Genomic DNA, 21,505 nt, shown 5'->3' with positions numbered 1-21,505 from the left:
CTCCTATGAGAAGCTTTTTTCAGAAATCACTCTGAAATGGTTCATTCTGATGATTTCTGAAAGTAGAACATTACCTTATTAAACTTTTACCAAGCCAACCTTTGCATTTTGCCAGCCTTAAAGTAGAATGTGTAAGTGATTGAAGACCCTGAATACATTTATAACAGAAAAAAAACAGGCTTGACTTTTTCTTTTATTTATTTATTTGTTTGTTTGTTTGTTTTTTTAAGTTTAACTGCCCAAAGGTGTCTTCTATTGTGCTTGACATAACTAGCTATTTAATGTTAGCGAACTAATTTCAGCTTACTTAATATAACAATAGAAATTAATAAAAATAAAAGAAATGATAAAGAACTGCAGCTCTCTCCATAAAGCTGTCAATGGGTTGTTTTAATCTTGAGTCAGTATGTTTGTTCATACAAATTAATTAGACTGAGGTTTACAAAAACATAGCTTTGTAACAAATGTGAAGACATAACCCAGTGTTTCCCACAGGATTTTGTAAAACTATTATGGGGACCCTGAACTGTCTAGGGGGATTAGGGGGCAAGCACCTTCTGGAAAAAATTTGGTACATTTTAACAGTTAAATGCATCAATCTGATGCTCTTTGATAGGAAAATTAAGAGGTTAGATCTGTGAATAATTTTGTGCTTCGTTAGCAATCCAATTATAAACCTGTGCAGCTGCATCACATTTTACATTGACCTCACATATATAAAAATATGGCACCACATGCTACTAGAGATCGCATTCAACTAAAATCTTGAAGGTGAATGAAAGTTAACTTGAGGAAAACCTCTTTTTCAACTACATTAACATCTGGTGTTGACGTAAAAACATCATAAAACAGTACCTGAACCTGATTTAACATTCAACAGCTTTGAATACATTTTTATAATCGATGTAATGTTACATATCACTGTTGGGATATAGCTTTTCTAACTTGATGCTGGAGACAATGTGGTATTGTAGTACAGTATATAAGTAAGTGTGTAGTTAAAGTTACAATCTCAAAGATTTCCGTTTTGTTCTCTATGGCGGTACCAATGGCGAGAAGCGGTAATTGCAGGTGTGTTTTTGGACCTCACTTCCCATAGATCCAACCGGATCCAACCAGTGTCGCCTGTGTGACGTCAGTCAGTTGGCACCTCGGCCACGCCAACTATAATAACACTATTTACTGAATAAAAAATGGTTGTTATAAAAGTAACGTTATGTACATACTCATTCATTGTCTAACATTAAAATGCTGTAGCAGACCTAGGGTAGAATTAGTGATGATCGATTTCCACAAACGTTCTTTATCTACCTTTTGCCCGGTATGAACGTCTTTACACTGCAGAGAAGAATTCGCGGGATTCGCTGTGGCTCGTGCAATTATGTATCTCGTGCACAATAAACAGTCTTTTTCGTGAATGACTGTTGTGTAATATTTTTGAAACAACTGCCTTGCAAAATGTTACCCCTGGTGTTTCTGGTTTTGCTAGCTAAACTGTTCGAGAATAAAGCTGAGCTGGGTGTTAAATTAGCAATCAGAATAAAAAGAATAAAACAAAGGAGATTTCATCAAAAAAGGGCATCAAGGCTGAAGGAACATATGAGGAAGCGTAATAAAATAATAACAACGCTAATCCATACTGCTGTATTCTTTTATTTCGTTTTCTCCGGCTTGACATGTTTCCACAGAAATCAGACGGCTCTGCTCCACCTATACCCCGGCTTTATTCTGAATAAATATATTAATGAACTTGATAGCAATGTAAATAATGGTAACGTGGCCAGTTCAGATCAATGATTCGCAACGAGACGGTTTTAGAATGTTGCAGAGAAAATTGCAGCGGTGTGAACTGGTTCGTTGCAGAGCGTCTGAAGCCGTTGCCTGGGGTCTCAAAAGACCCACTTTGACAAATCGCCAAGTGCAGTTTTAGAACGTTTACAATCAGACGTCTAGGAATTTTGCAGGTTTCATCCAGTCTTGTTGCAAATCATTGATCTGAACTGACTTTTTAGTTAGCTACATTGCAACAAGGTAGCATTGCATTCGAGAGACGGTTTGCGAGGTCGGTACTGGTTGGTAGCGTTAGATAGCGTTTTTTCTAATTGTTAGCTGACATTAGATTGTGTTAATTACAACGCAGCATTACCTGATATGAGAGATGGATACTGTGCGCAACGTTGTCTAAACTAATGTTGCCTTTCTTGACATAGTCTGGTAATTAGCGTTAGCTGTGCAAATAGCTATGTAATTTAGTAACGTTACATTGTCATCAAATGTAATAGGAAATCTACATCAACAAATAATGACCTCATGTTACACAAAAACTTATTAGGGTTCCATAAACCCCCACCCCTCTCTGTTATTGTAAGGCTAGCAGACACCGGAAAAAACAGTGCGCCGCTCACACACAAGTGAGTTGAAGAGCGAGCCTGTTGCGTTAGCTCCGCCTACCCTCTCTGGCGGACCAACCACTAATCGGTGATGGAAAACGCGTCACTAACTATGCGCCGCTTCTGATTTTTTCCCGGGAATGTTGCCACAGACACCCAGTTCTTTAATCATAAATAATAATAATAATAATAATATAAATATAATAATAGGCTGAATCACCATTGTGTTACCTAATTCAGCGATAGATAGTGACTTAACATACATTTATTTTAATGAAAATCTTCGAGATTATTACTTTAACATTAGTTGTTTTAACTTGACAGACGATTGTAACTACTTCGTTGCATTCATATTGATATAGATATGTAGAGAGAAAGAGAGTTACTTCAGAGAACAGGCTACTGTATCAACTTTGGCCAGCTGCTAATTATTCATACCGCAGTTAAAATATTTGCATCATTTGACTTGTCAACTGGTGATTTTTAACGGTGCAGGGAAATAGTTGTCATTTTTTCAAAATGCCGTTCAAAATGACTGTCTGATCGGTGCCTGCCTAACACTATGGTGGGCACTGAACAGTCAATAACTGCATCAATCTGAAACTAGCAAAGTCACTTGCGTTTGGGCTACCTCTAAACATGCTGAATTAAAGAACATTTCACTTTCATAAATTAACCCCTCTCAGACTTTATTGTGTGTTAACTTTGGTATTATTCATGGCTTTCACAGATGAAGACAATTAAATATTGTAGAACAGTATTAAGGAGACATTTAGATGTTCACACTTCTGGCAAAGGGTTTAACATTGCAAAAAATTTGTGTCAGCATTTTATTATTCCTGTTGGAAATGTAAAAATGTGGCACCAGGTCAGTAAAAAAATAAATAACTGAACAGTATTTCATGTGAATATACTTCAATTCTGAAATGTCATCTCTGATCTAATATGATTTCTTTCTTTCCATTCCCTCTTTCTTAACCCTACCCCCTGTGTGCACTCCTTGGGTGCTGCTTTCTCAGGCAAAGCTGCGCTGCCCCTGTTGTAACACACGGGACAAAGAGACTGTTCTGACCAAGTGCTTTCATGTTTTCTGCTACGAATGTCTGAAGACACGCTACGACACTCGGCAGAGAAAATGCCCCAAGTGCAATGCTGCCTTTGGAGCCAATGATTTCCACCGAATTTACATCACTTAATGCAAATAGCAAAGAAGTATCAATGGATACAATAGAATAGAGAAGAAGTGGCAGAAGATTAGGATAGGGGGAGAGGGCATACGTTTCTCCACATACAGTTTCTGCATAACTGACAGTAAATGTGCTGAAAGGGAGGAGTGCAGCCAGTGAGAACCAGTGCCTCAATAGGCCCATGGTTCTGCAAGTGGCCGATTAATTGAAACAACGGCTTTTAAAAAAATTTTTTTTTTTTTTTTTTTTTTTTTTTTTTTAATAGAAGCAAGACATTGGTGATATTGACTTTTAAGGGGCATTGTATCCTCTCTTTATTTTACTAATTTCAGCTGTGTGGAATCTGCTAGTTCTTTGGGTTGTTTTTTTTTTTTTTAATAAAGAGAATGAAGGTGCTACTGCCATGTTTGTTACTGTACCCAGTTAAAATAAATAAATAATTAATTCGTCCTCCAACTGTTAGAATAAAAATGGTGTATAGAATGAGCTGATTTTGGTCAGATAACGGACATCATAAAACACATATTACAAATATTGATATAACCTGTCCAAGTTCACATCTGAGGAGAATAAATATTTTTTTCTGACTGAAGTTGTAGTCATGTTATAGAATTAGGCCTATGCTTCTCCATACTTAAAAGAACATGCTTTCTGTATTTATTTGGTAATATTTAAGTTTTAGTATGCTTTTGATTGGCCCAGATAGTTTTGGTGCGAAGGATATTTTAGATACAGTACTGGCCAAAAGTATTAGGCCACCTGTAGTTTGGGGGGGGGGGGGGGGACTTTAGGTAGAGAATTCAGTTAATATGCACATTTGTCGAATTGTTATTAAAATGTGTCTAAGATTATGTTCAAGTAAAGTAATCTTTTTGTGTTGTTATTAGTAGAAATTGAAAAAAAGATTTATACTTTAATTTGTTAACCGAAGTACAGTACAAATGTGTTTTGTCTTTCTACCCACAATGACATATGACTTTTACTTAATCTTAGATATGAATCCTCAAAATAGCCTTCTATGGCTTTAATTACAATTCCATTACTTATTGGAAGGCGGTCCAATCATTTTGCAAAGTGGGAGGTGGAGGGGTAATTAAATTGAGTTAAATCTTATCTACCTTAAGTTTTTTTAATTTTTTTTTTAGGCTGATACCTTTAGACTGTAGTGCACTAAAGGTGCAACAAATATGGCAAAGGAGAGAGAGTTTGGCTTAGATGTGTGGGGCCAAGTAAACGTTGTGGCACAAGGTTATACCCAGTGAGAAATTGCAAAGAAGCTTATGATTGCCAGGTGCAGTGTTCAGTACACACTCAGAAGGTTCCAGGTGGTTGGCAGTTTCAGTAAATTTAACAACCCCTCCCACCCCATTTGCAAAATGATTGGGTAGACTTTCAGTAATTGAGTTGTAATTAATTCAATTTTGTAGAAAGTCTTGTCTAAGATCCTTAAGTAATACTCATCTTTTTGTGTTATTGTAAGTGGAAATTGGGGGGGGGGGGAGAAGTGTTTATACTTTGGTTTGTTATTCAATAAATCCACATATTACTTGAATTCTTCTCTGCCTAAGGTTTTTTTTTTTTTTTTTTTTTTTTTTAAACTGCAGGTGGTGTAATAATTTTTGCCTGTACAGACATTTTTGACACTGTTCTGGCTTTACAATTGCCAGGAGTAGGCTGAAAAGTAGTGCGAAACACCAATTATCAAAGGCTATGTTAGAAGTGCAGATGTATATTTGTTTAAGTACAGGAAATATTACTGAGCATTTTGCATGGCTGGTCAGTGATTTTTTTTTATTAATATTTTTTATAACATACAAGCATCAGAGTAATGTATGTTGGACTTAATACTTATCTGTGTTGCTACATGTTTTAAATGAGTCACATTTAATTTCCATTTTCATTCTAATTGCTTCTTACTCATTAGTGAAGCCAAATTTGTTGGCTGCATGTGATTTTTGTCCTTTTAAAATAAAGGTCATTTTATTTGTATCAAATATATTTTTCTTAGTGTATCAGCACCACACCCAATATCACAGCTGTTAGATAGCATGAATTACATTAACTAAAATGACAGATTGCCTTTGGTAACAGAAGTAGTTGCAAATGATCTAATTTAATTCATTCCAATGTGGAATATTTGGAACATTAAACATCTTTGTCATTTTCACAAAATCTTTGTCACACTTTACACAAAGTCAGTCTCACAAAGGCTTTTTACATCATATCATAATACCTCCATAAACACACCATAATGGCTTTATAAATCATACCTAAGCAAATGTAATGCAATACAGGCTGTAATACCATGATTTCAAGTGTGTATAGACACTATCTTGGGCTTTTGCGTTTAAACAAAACCCAAGTAAGCATTACAAGTAAGCATCATTTACTACTTTCTCTGGATTACTCGCCAAAGTAAATTGTAAATCGAACGAAGCGATCAACTAAAGAAAATACGGTAAGAGCGCATCATGGTTTCCATTCGCTGCACAGTTTGTTGCATGTTTAGTCTTTGCTCTGCTGCCAATTTTACAAGTAATGGTACTTGTGCTAAGTGTCAGCTTAATTTAGAATTGGCACAAAATAGCTGAGTTAGAGACCCGCATCCGGACTTCATATCAGATTCAGGAGAGTGAGACTTTCTTAGACTCCCTTTTACCCGTGCCGGATGCTATTTTAGATACGAGTGTTTCTCCGCTGCCAGTGCCAGGACAATTTTATCACGGTACCAAAGAAACCTAGTTGCCGGCCCAGGGCCTCCGAGCACCACCCAACTCGTGTTTCCAACTGATATTCCCCACTCAGTAACACACCTACTGAGAAAGCCCTGATCATAGGGGATAGTATTTTGAGAAACGTGAGATTAGAGACACTAGGAACCATAGGACAGTGTATTCCTGGTGCCAGAGCCACCGACATTGAGGCAAATTTAAAAGTGCGGGCTAAAAGTAAACGTAAATACTCTAGGATCGTTATCCACGTCGGCACAAACGACATCCGATTGAGGCAATCGGAGGTCACCAAAAATTATTTTATATCGGTGTGTGCAGTGGCTAAAAAGATGTGTCAGGAAGTAATTTGCTCTGGCCCGCTTCCAGCTCGTAGGAGCGAAGAGGTCTACAGTAGGCTATCTTTGCTAAATCTCTGGCTGTCGGAGTGGTGCTCATCTAGTGACATAGGCTTTATTAATAATTGGCCTGATTTCTGGGGAAGGCCTGGCCTACTGAAGAAAGACGGACTCCACCCGAGCTGGAGAGGTTCTCGTGTCCTATCGAACAACATAGCTGCTAGTCTTAGTAAGGCCAGATCCTGACACTCCATCAGGGCGCTGGCCAGGCCACAGGCTTCTAACCCTACGTGTTTGCCTGCTCGTTTCTTTATACCTGTGTCCCAGACATATGGCCCTGCGCCTCTGTCTGCAAGGTGCGTTTCAGAGCTAGCCAATAGAAATAGTATTTCAAAAGCCCCTTCAACTAATACTTTTAAACTAGAATCTAATATCTGTTTTATTGAGACTGTGTCTGTTCCACGCATCTATGCCAAATGTAAAGTTAACCGTGGTATTGATGTGGATAACATAATTGTCGTCATAACACGGCACGTTGCTACTAATCATAGTGAACCATCCTTAAAAATTGGACTATTAAATTTTAGACCACTCGCTCCAAAAGCAGATCTTGTCAACGAATTGATAATAGACCATAATCTCAATGTATTATGTCTGACTGAAACTTGGCTAAGACCTGATGAATATGTTGCGATTAATGAAGCGTCTCCTGTGGGTTTCATAGGTACTCAGGTGTCACGTCCATCAGGCGGGGGGGGAGGCGTTGCAGTTATTTATCAGTCCTTTTTGAGTCTAGCACCTAAGCATGGATATATGTTCTCCTCTTTTGAAGTTCTTATTACTAACTGTGTTCAGCCCGATCTAGCTAATAAAAGTGCTAGCGGGCAGTCCTTTTTTCTTGTGTCTGTGTACAGGCCACCTGGGCCTTATTCTGATTTCATAAGGGAATTTGCTGATTCCCCCTAGGAACAGCTTTTGCCTCTATTATTGATTCCATTGGTTTTGTACAGAATGTTTGTGAGCCTACTCACTACCGTGGCCATACCTTAGACTTCGTACTGTCCCATGATATTAGTGTGGTAAATATTAGTCGCACCTCATGACCCTAAACTATCAGATCATTTCCTCATTACGTTTAATATTAAGGCATCCAATCCTCCTGTATCAGAGCCTAGACATTACTACAGGCGATCAGTAAACCCTGAGGTTATTCCAAAGTTTATAAATATGCTTCCGGAGTCATTCCTCTCCACAGAAGAAAAGGCTGATGAAAATGCTGATGAAGCTGCACTGGACCAATTGACTAACCAGCTAACCCTTACCCTCAGGAACACTCTTGATGTTGTTGCCCCCCTTAAAAGAAGAAACCCTAGTCGGAAAAGCCACACTTCATGGTACAACGATACCACCCGGGCCCTGAAGCAGTCTACTAGAAAATTAGAGCGAAAATGGCGGTCAACAAAGCTAGAAGTATTTCATCTTGCATGGAAAAACAGCTTTCTTCAGTGTAAGCAAGCTCTTGCTTCTGCTAGACCTTTTTCTCAAAACTAATTGAACAAAACAGACATAACCCAAAATTTCTATTTAGTACTTTGGATAAATTAACTAAAAAACAATCATCAGAGTTTTCAACTTATCCCTCCAATCTTAGCAGCATTGACTTTATGAACCTTTTCGATCAGAAAATTGAGGCTATTAGAGACCAGATTTCCAAACTGTCCCCATCACGCACTATTCCTGTTAATGTTAATAAACAGCCCCACACCTGGCTACAACAGGAATATTTACAGACAGCGGTACTAAACTGTTTTACGCCCATGAGCATGGTTGAGTTATTCAAATTAGTTATGTCTTCAAAACCGACGACCTGTCTACTCGATCCTATTCCTTCAAATTGGATTAAAGAACTATTTCCGGTACTGGGCCAGCATATACTAAAAATCATTAACACATCCCTAGTCACAGGATACGTACCTGAGTCACTAAAAGTGGCAGTTATTAAGCCATTATTGAAGAAACCAAACCTAGAACCTGATAAATTGGCAAATTATGGACCTATTTCAAACCTTCCATTTCTATCAAAATTATTGGAGAAAACTGTTGCTAAGCAACTAAGTGCATACCTTAGCTCTAACGGTATCCTTGAAGTATTCCAATCTGGGTTTAGACCCCCCACAGCACAGAAACCGCACTTATGAAGGTTACAAATGATTTACTACTGTCAGCCGACCGTAACTCGTGTCGTGTCGGTTCTTGTACTCCTCAACCTGAGTGTAGCTTTTGACACAATTGATCATGGAATTCTACTGGACAGACTCCAGGCCTGTGTTGGACTTCATGGACAGGCACTCGCCTGGTTTGGATCATACCTATGTGACAGGAAATTTGTCTGTCTGTCAAATTAAAAGAAGAAGAGTCCAGCTCCTCAATAATGAAATACGGTATTCCACAAGGATCAGTACTAGGACCAGTACTCTTCTCGCTATATATGCTACCACTTGGCAATATTTTCCGGGCACATGGCATAGAGTTCCACTGTTATGCGGACGATACTCAGATTTATATTTCAATTAAACCTGGCGAAGCACTGCCGCTTTCACGGTTAGAGGCCTGTATTGTAGATTGTAGGTTTGGATGCTTTCAAATTTTCTGCTCCTAAATTTGGATAATACCGAAATGTTGGTTTTATGTCCCAAAATATTAAGGGAGAAATTGTCTACTCTCACCTTAAACTGTGATGGTTGTTTGGCTGAACCTAATATGGTCGTTAAAGACCTTGGTGTCACCATTAGCCGCGTTTCCACCAAAATTACCCGGAACTTTCAGTCCCAGGAACTACTTTACCAGGAACTAAAAGGTTCCTTCAGCCAATGGTTGTCTGCGTTTCCACCGGGGTCTAAAGTATCGCGAAGATTAGGCAAATTAGCCCACTGACATTGTCGTCGGTCCATCGGTCATATGATTTCTTCTGTAACCCCATACTACCACCGAAGTAGCCTACATTATTTTCTAATAACCGGGACAGCCCGGAGGGGTTTATTCCACTTATATACAACGGGTTACCAACAATGACTATATATGGTTACTTTTGTCTTTATTGATTTTCATATATCCTCTCAAACACATTCATTAACAGCAGAAAACATGCACACGTTGTAAACAATTTGCTGTTTTATTACTTTCTCGTCGTCAATTCCATATAGGCTAATCGCAAAATGACAAGAATAGAACGAAAACTCGGACTTGCGTGAAAATGTAAATTAGTAGTGGTACAGTCACCGTTTGCTTTCCTTCGAAGTTACTGCTAGCCGAGCAGCGAAGTGTGCCCTCCAGATGCGAACCATGCACCATAAATGAGTCCATAGTCTTCCTGGTCTTTTCGTGGAATTGAAAAATGGCAGTAAAATTGAGTAAAATTACGGCAGTCTGAAAAAGCTAAAGGGAAGATTACTAGAATTAACCTGTTATTTTACCCGGATAAAAAGTGCGGAAGGTGATTTCCAGTTTGCTTGTACTGTATCACCAATGTTAATTATGCAGAACTACCGCATACCTCACATAACTGTATCAAACGTTTTGAGTCAATTACAATGGGCTAACAAAGAAAATCCGGAAGAAAATATTCAGCAACCGAATTAATCCGTTTGAATGTTTTAGTACGTAATATGCTGTCCCAGCACGAATGCTTAGCATTTTATAAAACGAATACTAAAGCAAGAAAAGAACAGAAGAGCACACGTTATAATTCCAAGACGTTGACAGGCTATAACCAAAAGTAGGCTACTGCGCCGCATAACATACAAGTTTGATTTGTTATTATGAAAATAAATTGGTTTGCCGCTGCATATTTTCAAACATGGCGGGTGATGGCGGAAAATAAATACAACACAAATGCTACGAGTACTCGACCAATCAGAAATGTTCAGCGCTGCAAGCTCCACCCAAAAGGTTCCTGTACTTTCGGAAAGTACTACCCCCCGAGCAGGAACGTTTTGGGGGGTAAAACAAAGCCCCCAGAACTAAATTTAGACCCTAGTTCCTGCGGTGGAAACGCACTGAGTTCCTCAAAAGGTTCCTAGTTCCGGGGTATAGTTCCTGCGGTGGAAACGCGGCTATTGATCCTGATCTATCTTTTGACACACATATAAAAAACATATCCAGAATTGCCTTCTTTCAGCTGCGCAACATAGCTAAAATTAGACATTTCCTTTCAGTTGGGGATGCTGAAAAATTGATCCATGCTTTTGTTACGTCTAGGTTAGATTACTGTAATGCCCTGCTTTCTGGCTGCCCTAATAACTCGTTAAAGAGTCTCCAGCTTGTGCAGAATGCAGCTGCTCGTATCTTGACCAGAACTAAGAAGTATGAGCACATTACACCAGTACTAGCGTCGCCTCACTGGCTACCCATTAAGCATAGGATAGATTTCAAGGTTTTGCTCCTGACTTTTAAAGCTCTGCATGGACATGCACCTGTGTACATATCTAACCTGCTCCTACCTTATAAGCCCACAAGGTCACTTCGATCCCAAGACGCAGGCTACTTGGTAGTCCCAAGAATTTCCAAAAACCTAAAAGGTGGTAGGGCTTTCTCCTACAGGGCCCCACTACTGTGGAACCAGCTTCCAAAATTTATAAAGGAGTCAGACACAGTCTCAATATTTAAATCTAGATTAAAATGCACCTCTATGCTCAGGCTTATAATCAGTTATAGTCTGGAGACAGGGTGCGAGAAGCCTATAGTCATAGAGCTTTGTAGGTGGCAATCCTTTCCTTACTGTCACTTGTCAATCAGCTGTGACCCGACTTTACATGGGCTGGCTCTTGATAGGCGGGTATGGTTGTCCACCTCTCATGACTGCATGGGCTCTCCATCCCTGTCCTAGTAGCTATGCAGCCATATATTACTCCTGGCGGGGTCCCCCCAATACATACTACTGCCACTTTACCCACTGTCTGCTATATATTAAATTCCTAATTGCCGTTTCTACCCTGTTCCCCACGCTGCCGGCGGGGCTCTTGCCCCAACCCTCGAGAGTGCTTCGAGAGTCGTCTGGTCTCCCCCACCTCTGCGGTCCAGCCCCTCTTTCGTCATTGCCTCCACCCTGCCCACATCTGTTGCCACCTGCTGTTCCCCATCACCGCCACCCGGCCCCACCCATCATCTGAGCCACATTATAAACCTTATAAAACTGACTGACATGTTGGTCACCAGTCGGCACCCTGAGCCGACCAGAGGAGGATGGGTTTCCCCCTTGAGCCTGGTTCTTTCCAAGGTTTCTTCCCATCTGCCACAGGGAGTTTTTCCTTGCCACTGTTTCCTTAGGCTTGCTCCTGTGGGGGTTTAGGCCAGGGTTGTCTGGAAAGCGTATTGTGACAACTGCTGTAAAATATGCTATAAAAATAAAATTTGATTACATTTGACGATCATAAAGTGTGACATAACTTCTAATGCAACATGTTATACCAAGTGTGACAACTAACAATGTCACTTGGCTAATGGCTAAACATAAAGTGACAAAACAAGCTTGTCACAGTTCGCCTAGCATCCTACGTAACGGATGACGTCACACTTGAAGTTAGTCTCCTTGACTCCTGCTGCAGTGGCAGTAAATGTTTCATATTAAAGGTATGCCATGCAGCTGTGTGTATTCACCTACTCTTGGCTCTCAAGGTGACATGAACCTTCAGTCTTAGGCTTGGTCATCCACTGGACCACTTATGCCGCCGCACAAAGAAGAAGCCCCTACTCCAAGACCAGCATAAAAAAGCCAAAATGAAGTTTGCATGTGATCACCAGGACGAAGACGTAGCCTTTTGGAGAAGTGTTCTCTGGTCAAACAAAAATTGAACTCTTTGGCCATAGTGGTCAGCATTATGTATGGAGGGAAAATGGTGAGGCTTTTAATCTGAAGAACATCATCCCAACTGTGAAACATGGAGGTGGCAACATCATGCTGTGGGGGTGTTTTGCTGGAAAAGGGACTGGTGTACTTCAGAAAATAGATGGCATAATGAGGAAGAGGATTATCTAGAAATACTGAAGCAACACCAAGACATCAGCTAGAAAGTTAAAACTTGGTTACAACTGGGTCTTCCTGCAGGACAATGATCTTAAGGATACCTCCAAAGTTGTAACAAAATGGCTTAAAGACAACAAAGTGAAAGTATTGGAGTGGCCATCACAAAGCCCTGACCTGAATCCCATTGAAAATGTGTGGACTGAACTGAAAAATCTTGTTCGAGCAAGGAGGCCCACAAACCTGACTGAGTTGCTCCTGTTTTGTCAGGAGGAATGGACAAAAATTCTGGCAAAGTATTGTCAGAAGCTTGTGGAATGCTACCCCAAGCATTTGATTCAAGTTAAGCAAATAAAAGGCAATGCCACCAAATACTAAGAAAGTGCATGTAAACCTTTGACCAACTGAAAATCTGATATAGTACATAAAAGCTGAAATAAATATGTCTCTTAGCTATTATTTTGAAATGACTTCTTGTGGAAATAAAGTACATACCCTAATTGACTTAACACAGAAAATGTATGGTAACATGAAATTTGTGGAGTTGTGAAAAATTGAGTTTGAATGTCTTTAGCCTAGGTGTATATAAACTTTTGGCCTCAACTGTACAAAGATGCTTAATGTAGTGACCTGCTGTACACCCTTTAAAGTGAAATAATTAACATTCACAATTTTGCGGTATTGGTTTCCAAATCATTCATAGGATGCTTTATGTAGTATATACTGTACATCCTTCAAAGTGAAACCCTTCTCAGTATTCCTAATGGTGAGGTATTTTGTCATGATTCTGTGTTCCTGTCTGTGTTTTCCCTGTTGGGCCGCCAGATGGCGGCACTTCTGTTTTGTGTCCTGCTAGCCCTGTGTAATTGTATGATTGTTTTCAATTGTCCTATTATTGGTTCTTGGTTGTCTCGTTTTCCCTGCCCTCTCTGTGGCCTGATTGTTCATGGTGCCCTCCTGTGTCTCGTCAGTGTCTGTTCTATTTAAGTTTCCCTCTTCCTCGACTCAGGTGCTGGATCCTGTGGTTATGTCTGGTTGTGTTTTGTGCGTAAGCCTCTACCCATGTACCTGCTCCATGTGTTCCTGCCCATGTTCTGGTTTCCTTGTGTTTTGGACTTTCTGGATTTTCTTTGTTCCTGCGTTGTTTTAAAGTTTTCCTCCGTTTGTTGAAAGTTGCCCTGCGAGGCTTTTTGTTCCCTTTTGTTTCCTTGTTTTAGTAAATTCTTTTGTTCTCATCATTTGGAGTTTTGTATTTTTCCCCCTCTGCGTTTGGGTCCAAACCCCCCACGCATCCTGACAGTATTTTATATAAATGATTCATAGATGCTTTATGTAGTATATTCTTTAAAGTTAAACCTTTTTCAACATTTATAATGTTAAGAATACTTTAATAATTTAATAAGAATTCTGCTGTACCTACTTTGCAGCAAAACCAGTTTCAGCATCCCTAAAGCCAGGGTATTGCCTTATAATCTCTTATAGCTGCTTATTGTAATAGCCTGCTGGTTAAAGTAAAACCGATGACATTCATGATTTTGAGATATTGCTTTTGAAATCATTTGTGGCACAATTTTAATACAAGATATTTAGTTCCATTGTTACAGAAGTCAAGGGGACTAACTTCCCTTGGGTTGACTGTTTCATGAGATCAAGTGACATCATGAGTTATGTCAGTCAGCCTAACATCCTATATAATCATGTTTTGTCACCCTTTATAATGTTTAGCCATGAGTCAGGTGATGTTGGTTGTCACATTTGACATAACATGTTACAAAAGGTGTTTTGTCGCCCTTTAGGAAGCATGACATTTGCTTATGTATGATCTAAGAAGCCATTCTGTCATGTTTATGAAGGCATTATATATGCTGTATAAAGCCTTTATGAGATGGACTTCATTTCTGTTTTTTTTATAACTTAAATGAAATGGTCAGTGCATTCTACAGATTTTTTTTCAGAAATGTAAGAAAATATTTTATGCAACAACACTACTTTCAATGACTAGCCAATGCTTCCATATCAACAATGTCACATCCATTTATACACCTGGATATATAGGCTACTAAAGCAATGCAGGTCAATCGAACCTGTGACCTTTAGGTTACAAGACCAGTTCTTTACCAATTTTATTACACTGTAGTTTTAATGAATCTACACTGCACATTAAAGATGTCTTCAGAGGTGCACTACTTCTCATTTGCTATTCCACAGCCTAGAAGTTGTACCTAGTCCATGCTGTGTTGACAGAAATAGAGAGTGTTGAATGCATTAAAAATACAGTTAACCTGTAGTAAAAAAATAACTATATTAGGCCTACTGCTTGCACATCTAACAACTCAAGGAATTACACTATTGTCCATCATGTAATCTTTAAAAAAAAAAAAAAATTATTTATTGGTATTAGTTAACAAACAAACAAACAAACAGTAATCACTGTATACAGATTATATAAAATATTGAAAAAAACTGTGCAAAGTTTTCATACACATAGGACAAGCATAGTACATATACAGTATACAGTGTAAATCAACCAAGGTACAAAGCTGCTTTAAGTGGTGATTATTGACATCTTATATTAGATATAGCCTAGTTATTGTAGTAAAGAAATTAAGAGGGTGTTTATTGCCTGGCCTCTACATAATCAATAAAGGGTTGCCAAGTCTTATTGAACTTCTCAATGGAACCTCGTAGGGTGAATCTGAGTTTTTCCAGTTTAAGGTGTTGCATCTTTGATCAACGCAGTGGGAGTGGGAGGCTGTGCTTGTTTCCAGTTCAATAATTAATCTGCGTGCCAGAAGGGTTATGAACCTTGCCACCGTGGAATTGAGTCCTCTAAGAGGACTATCCTCTCCTGGCACCCCAAATACTGCCAATACTGGGTCAGGTTCTATCATGTGCCCGTCCATTATGTAATCTGTCCAAATACAATGCTTTGTGGACTCCATAGCACATTTGGTAAAACTTTGATTGGAAATACACAATCAAAAGTGTGTACATGCTTATACTTTAGCTGTCTAAGACTCAAAGGTACCTGTAGATATTGGGACACAGGGTATGTCAAATGGGACATGGGGGGTCACTTTTAATAATTTATAAAGTTCATAAATTAAGTAGGCTGTGCCACCATATATCCACATTGAGGCATATTCATTTGGCTTGCAATTTCTAGCAGTCGGTACTAGCCTTCAGATTTTTTAAGGTACCGTTCAGAAATGATATCACTTAAATAAAGGACAAAATAAAAATTACAATAACGATAGTGTTCCAGCAGCATTGCTGCTTGGACGCATGATAATAAACACTGCTTTTCATGCAGTTGCCTAATTTTTTTTGTTTGTTTGTTTTGCATTTAACACGCTTGTTCACTGCAAAGAAAATTAAATGGCAATAAAATAAAATAATTATATAAATAAAATGAGCAGTGACAGGGAAATACATTCATAATAATCATAATGAGGAGAACATTTTATTTCAAATAAATCGTGGTATTGTAGAGCAACACTATCATAAGCAATGTGCGCTGAAACGCACGTTCTTAACAATTATCCTGCCTTGGGAATCTTATATGAATGTCCTGATTTTTCAACTTGGTCAACTGGGTGTTTTGTATGAAGTAAAAGACCATTCACAGAAAAATAACGTGCCAAGTTTAGAAAAGACAGGGGGGCCTTAAGGATGACTACAAAGCCTTTTAAAAGCAATTTTACAAAGAAGTTAGTCTATGCATACAGTAACAAAAAAGAAGCTGTTTCAGGCAGCATTATCAGACTTAAACTCACCACCTTTGGAAGTTATACCAATATTCATATTATGTTTCGGCTACTTTAAAATACAAAACTTCATTATATTCATAAGGCTACTATCAGATAGATACACCAGGAAATGAAACTCGCATCCTTAGAAACCCAACTTCAACATAATTATCGACGAGTTTCTTATAAAACGTGTGGCTTTCTTCTGCGTAAGCACACAGAATTCGGGTGCTTAGGAAATGACTCATAGGCGGTGAACTGTACGCGTGGGTGTGATCGCTTTTAAAACAAGGCAGATATTCAGGGTGAGTCATTCATATGGAAGCAGTGCAAACGTGAAAACAGCCCTGTTATTGTCCCAGAGAAACTCAGGAAACTTTGGGGTGGTTTTCAGGACACGATGGATTCAAATATTGTCTCTCTGTTGTATGGGATTATTCTTGTGACTGGAATGAATATCGCTAGGACATACGCGCAGGGAGGTAAGAATTTAAACACTGCTTTTCTCGGTTTCAGTTCGTTTTAGCGATATATATCAATGACATCACCATGGATCATGCTATTAGGCCTATAAATAATGCGCTTAAAAAAAAAAACTAGTCCGTTACACAGTCTCTTCTTATAGTTAAATAAAGTCTTTAACAAAAGAGATACTAGGCTATAATTTGTATTTGGTTCCGTTAGCCAGCAGTTCTCTTCAACCGGTTCCGGATTCCCATTGCTTTATTTCACTTAGACACATGCGGATGGCTGGATAGGCGGATTGGCCTGCCACTGATTCAGGCCAGTAGGCGTTACCTCTATCATTACTTGTATTTGGTTAGTAACTGTGGGCTGAGTTTTAAGTTTAGACCCTTTAAGGATGTTGAATACTTGAATACTGACATGGGTTTTATCCTACATTATTCCTCAGTTATAGAAGTTATTACATACCTCACGCATCATGGACGCGTCTCACGCAAAAAAGACAAAGCTTAAAACGCACATCTCTTGCATAGCTCATAAAATCGCTGCAAAATCTGATTATTTCATTGGCACAACATATTTATTGTTACATTACATTACATTACAGGCATTTAGCAGACGCTCTTATCCAGAGCGACTTACACAACTTTTTTGCATAGCATTGTACATTGTATCCATTTATACAGCTGGATATAGCTATACTGAAGCAATTTCGGTTAAGTACCTTGCTCAAGGGTACAACGGCAGTGTCCTACCTGGGAATCGAACCTGCGATCTTTCGGTTACAAGTCCAGTTCCTTACCCACTGTGCTACACTTGTGGAGAATGTTTTAACTTGGAGCCTAGTGTAAAACTAATCTGCTAAGGAGTCATACTGTTCACTTTACCCCTCCTTGCAGGTGTAAAGAATCAGGGCTTCAGCCAGGTTTATGTGCGTAATGTCTGGGCACCTCCTTGTAATAGAAATGGAAAACTAAGTCATCATTTACATAAGGGAAAGCAGGCTTTTCTACTTCCGATTTGGTTCACAGATGACTTTATACTGCAATCACTGTACTACTCATTCTGTTGAATACTTGACACATCTGAAACATCACTCATGACACAACAGCATAATTTATAAGTTAGTGGAAGTTCATAAGCTTGAAAAGCGGGAAATGAACAGACTGCAAATCGTACTTGAAGATTCTGGTCACGATTCATTTCTTTTAAGTATTCTAGTATAATCCTGTTACTTGAATTAGGCTAAATGATGTGCCTTGCATATTGGCAACATGTCTGCTGGTGTCTGAGAACACCGAAGCTGTCTTCTACTGCTGATGACACCAGGACATTTCAGCCTTGATTGTTTGATGAAAACGTCTTTAGGGCTAAGAGTACTGTCTTCAGCTCCAGTATGTTGAAGTGCCAGTTGCCTGAGAGTGGGGCATGGGCTTGCAAGCCCAAGGAATAATAACTACCATCAATATACCTTTACCATTTGACAAGCTGGAGGCATTGAATGTCTTCTGACCGTTGCATATAAAAATACTTTGAAAGGGTAACGGTTGGTTAAGAATGATCTATCTCTGTGTCTGCTGTGCCACATCAACAGCAGTTTACATATTACTATTCATGAAAGTATGGAAGGATCTCAATGTCTTCTAGTGCGCTCAGTGCTGCTACTACACTGGGAGCTGAAAAACCCAAAGGAAGTATGTTGAATTGAGTTGTATCCTGTATCTTGGACCGGTGCTGAGCAGAACACACCCTTATGTTTGGAGGGTTCTACTGTCAAAATTACACCCTTTTACAGGATAACAAGGATACCCTTTTAAACTTTTGTGGTGTGCACACTTGTGTATTTTGGGGTTGAGCTTTTGTGCTATTCTAGATACTGCCCTTATGTCTGTTACACACGTCTTCAGCAGTTGGGATTCTACTGAGAGAAGAATTCGCTGACTGACTTAATCCTAACTTGATGAGCCATCACTCTACCTCTGGCCCTTGAGGATTCTATCAAAACCATGAAACGTGTCGTATGTATCAAACAGGCACATCAAGTGTAGTATGCGTGTTGTACATGTTATCACAAGGTGCTTTTCTCTCCTTGATGCATATACATTTAAGGGAGGATCGCACAACTAACAGGTAGAGATATTATAAGTGTGGTTGATTATGTATTCCATTGTAGTTACAAAAGGTCATACATTTAACAAGGGTTGATTTTTGCATGCAATTTCTTCACATCCAAAGAGCAGGTGTGAAAAAAGCCGCAAGATGGGGAGACAGGTATAAGTCTCGAAGATGCACTGAAAGAATCTTTGCAGCAAGTCACACACAATAAAATGTCTGGTGTTAAATCAGGACTTAGTGTACATATGGTCATGCTCTGCTCCAGGTTTTTTGAATGAACACTGCACATTTTACATTTTAGATCTCATCTAACTGGGAAATTATCAAAATAACATGTAGTGGGCATTTGGTGACAGTAAAAAATGTGAGTAAATGCTCTGATAGGCTGGTGCGTTAATGGATTTTGTCTATTATGGAAGGAGCATGCCTTTTTGCCTTTAACGGAACATTGTTAGAAACAGAGCATGGTCAAATTGCATTACTAAAATTATTTGTAAAATAGGGTTACTGTGCGTTTGTTTTTATTTTAAGTTAAATTTAGTACGTGTTGTTACTGGAAGTTTCTCAGTTAGACACACACACCTGCAGAGAGACTGCGAGTGAGAGTTTTCCTTAACTCTAGATAGACTGAATAACCAACGCTTTGATATGAGTTTCCCAATCAAGCGCATCTAAACTTTGCACACATAATCACACAAAATACATTCTGTGCAATTGTTTGATGAAGCTGATAAAGCCTTTAGCGTGGGGATGAATAATTGTGGATGATTTAGTTATAGAAATGATAGGCTAAGAACTCCGCAGAGATAACGCCACCAACATATTTTCAGATTTTCTCTGAAACTGAGACTTTGAATAAACTGAATAGAGCAGCTATATGACAACTGCGTGAAATGTACCCAATTTGTGTTCATGCAGTCCCAGCAAACCACCAAAGTTGCTGTGTAAGAGTGCACTCCGAAGAAATTACTTTTAATTTTTGCATTTTTTTAACCACTTTCCATTTTGTAAATGGTAAATGGACTGCATTTATATAGCGCTTTTATCCAAAGCGCTTTACAATTGATGCCTCTCATTCGCGAGAGCAGTTAGAGGTTAGGGGTTAGGTGTCTTGCTCAAGGACACTTCGACATGCCCAGGGCGGGGTTTGAACCGGCAACCCTCCGACTGCCAGACAATCGGTCTTACCTCCTGAGCTATATCGCCCCATTTTGTGTTTTGTCATCCACATTTTAATGCTTTTCTACATTTACATTTTCCCTTAGCCTGTATAACAAAACTGCTATAATTTATAAATACAAACGCTGAAATTTTTTTCATCTTTTTATTCAGACACATCTAAAAATAGGTCCATAGCCGGTTTTGCATCTCAAATCGATTGAGTTGTTACCTTTATAGTTTTGCAATACACGGTCAAACGTTTTAGAACACCCCCATTTTTCCTGTTTAATTGAAATTTAAGCAGTTCAAGTCCAGTGAATGACCTGAAATGGTACAAAGGTAAGTGGTAAACTGCCAGAGGTTAAAAAATAAAACATTTGGTTACCGTAAACTGCCAAATAATGTAAATTTCAGTGTTATAAAAAAGGCCTTTTTCAGGAAGCAAGTAATCTGTTAACAACTTACAGCTTTTCTGCAGCAATGGAAGTAAATTAAGCCTTGAAAGTTGATGCAAATAATTCTTACAGGTGTCCCAACTTTTGGTGATTACTTACAAACCCTTTGTCTGTATAAAATCAGTGTTGGAACAGACTGTATTACTAGACCCTCTGAAGCATTGTTTGGACAATATTGCACTGCGGAAAGTAGTATATTGCTATCATAATGGCGAGAAAAAGGCAATTAACAAAGCAAGACAGACAGACCATTATAACCCTTAAAAGTGTAGGTTTTTCTTTAGAGAAATTGCAAAGAAAGTCAAGGTATCAGTGAGTACAGTTTCCATCGAAAGGCACTTGGAAATTTGAGGAAACTTTAACAGGAAGAGGTCCGGCAGACCCAAATCCACAACAAGGGCATGAATACCGCGTGGGGGCCCCCTGGTGGCCGCGGGGGCCCTAAGCAGCCGCTTTGTTCACTTATGCCTCTGGCCGCCCCTGGCTTGCGTGATAGGCAGATCACAGGACAACAGCCTCAAGCACAGCTTAACAGTGGTCGTAGTAACTAAGTCTCAGTTTCAACAAGAAGAGAAGACTTTGAGCTGCAGGTTTGCTAAAATGGCTAATTAAGAAAAAGAGGCTTGCCTGGGCCATGAAGCACCAGCAGTGGACTACTGAAGACTGTAAGAAGGTCTTATGGATCGGTTCATCGCACACGGTTTTTGTTTGCCGTCAAGTAGGTGAAAGCATGGTTCCTCAGTGTGTGACACCAACTGTCAAACATGGAGGAGGAAGCGTGATGGTCTGGGGCTCTTTTGCTGGATCCAGAGTTGGCGACTTGCACAGAGTGGCTGGCACCCTGAACCAAAAGGGCTACCACAGCAATTTGCAGCCCCATGCAATATCCTCTGGTCA

The 21,505-nt window shown here is 39.2% G+C and overlaps 2 protein-coding genes and 1 long non-coding RNA gene across 3 annotated transcripts in view; 2 read left to right on the top strand and 1 right to left on the bottom strand.

Annotated features, from left to right (window-relative positions):
* Positions 1 to 5,129, top strand: part of rnf40 (ring finger protein 40) — a 51,895-nt gene extending 46,766 nt beyond the window's left edge. The window contains exon 20 of the mRNA XM_035405848.1: positions 3,410 to 5,129. Coding sequence (XP_035261739.1) covers positions 3,410 to 3,586 — 177 coding nt within the window. The 3' untranslated portion in view covers positions 3,587 to 5,129. The remainder of the gene's footprint in view (positions 1 to 3,409) is intronic.
* A 31-nt stretch (positions 5,130 to 5,160) lies between these two features.
* On the bottom strand, positions 5,161 to 5,361 carry LOC118221116. The gene is made up of 2 exons (XR_004764059.1): positions 5,273 to 5,361; positions 5,161 to 5,220 (listed from the first exon to the last, which is right to left on the bottom strand). It is a non-coding gene; the product is annotated as an uncharacterized LOC118221116 (long non-coding RNA).
* An 11,174-nt stretch (positions 5,362 to 16,535) lies between these two features.
* The window catches only part of LOC118216619, a 41,007-nt gene continuing 36,037 nt past the window's right edge, over positions 16,536 to 21,505 (top strand). Inside the window, exon 1 of the mRNA XM_035397970.1 lies at positions 16,536 to 16,894. Within this exon, the coding sequence (XP_035253861.1) occupies positions 16,813 to 16,894 (82 nt within the window). The 5' untranslated portion in view covers positions 16,536 to 16,812. The remainder of the gene's footprint in view (positions 16,895 to 21,505) is intronic.

Source organism: Anguilla anguilla, chromosome 2 (assembly GCF_013347855.1).
Source record: "Anguilla anguilla isolate fAngAng1 chromosome 2, fAngAng1.pri, whole genome shotgun sequence".
In the NCBI taxonomy this organism is placed as follows: Eukaryota; Metazoa; Chordata; class Actinopteri; order Anguilliformes; family Anguillidae; genus Anguilla; species Anguilla anguilla.
Note: the sequence above shows the minus strand (reverse complement) of the source record. Positions and strands in the feature narration are given on the sequence as shown.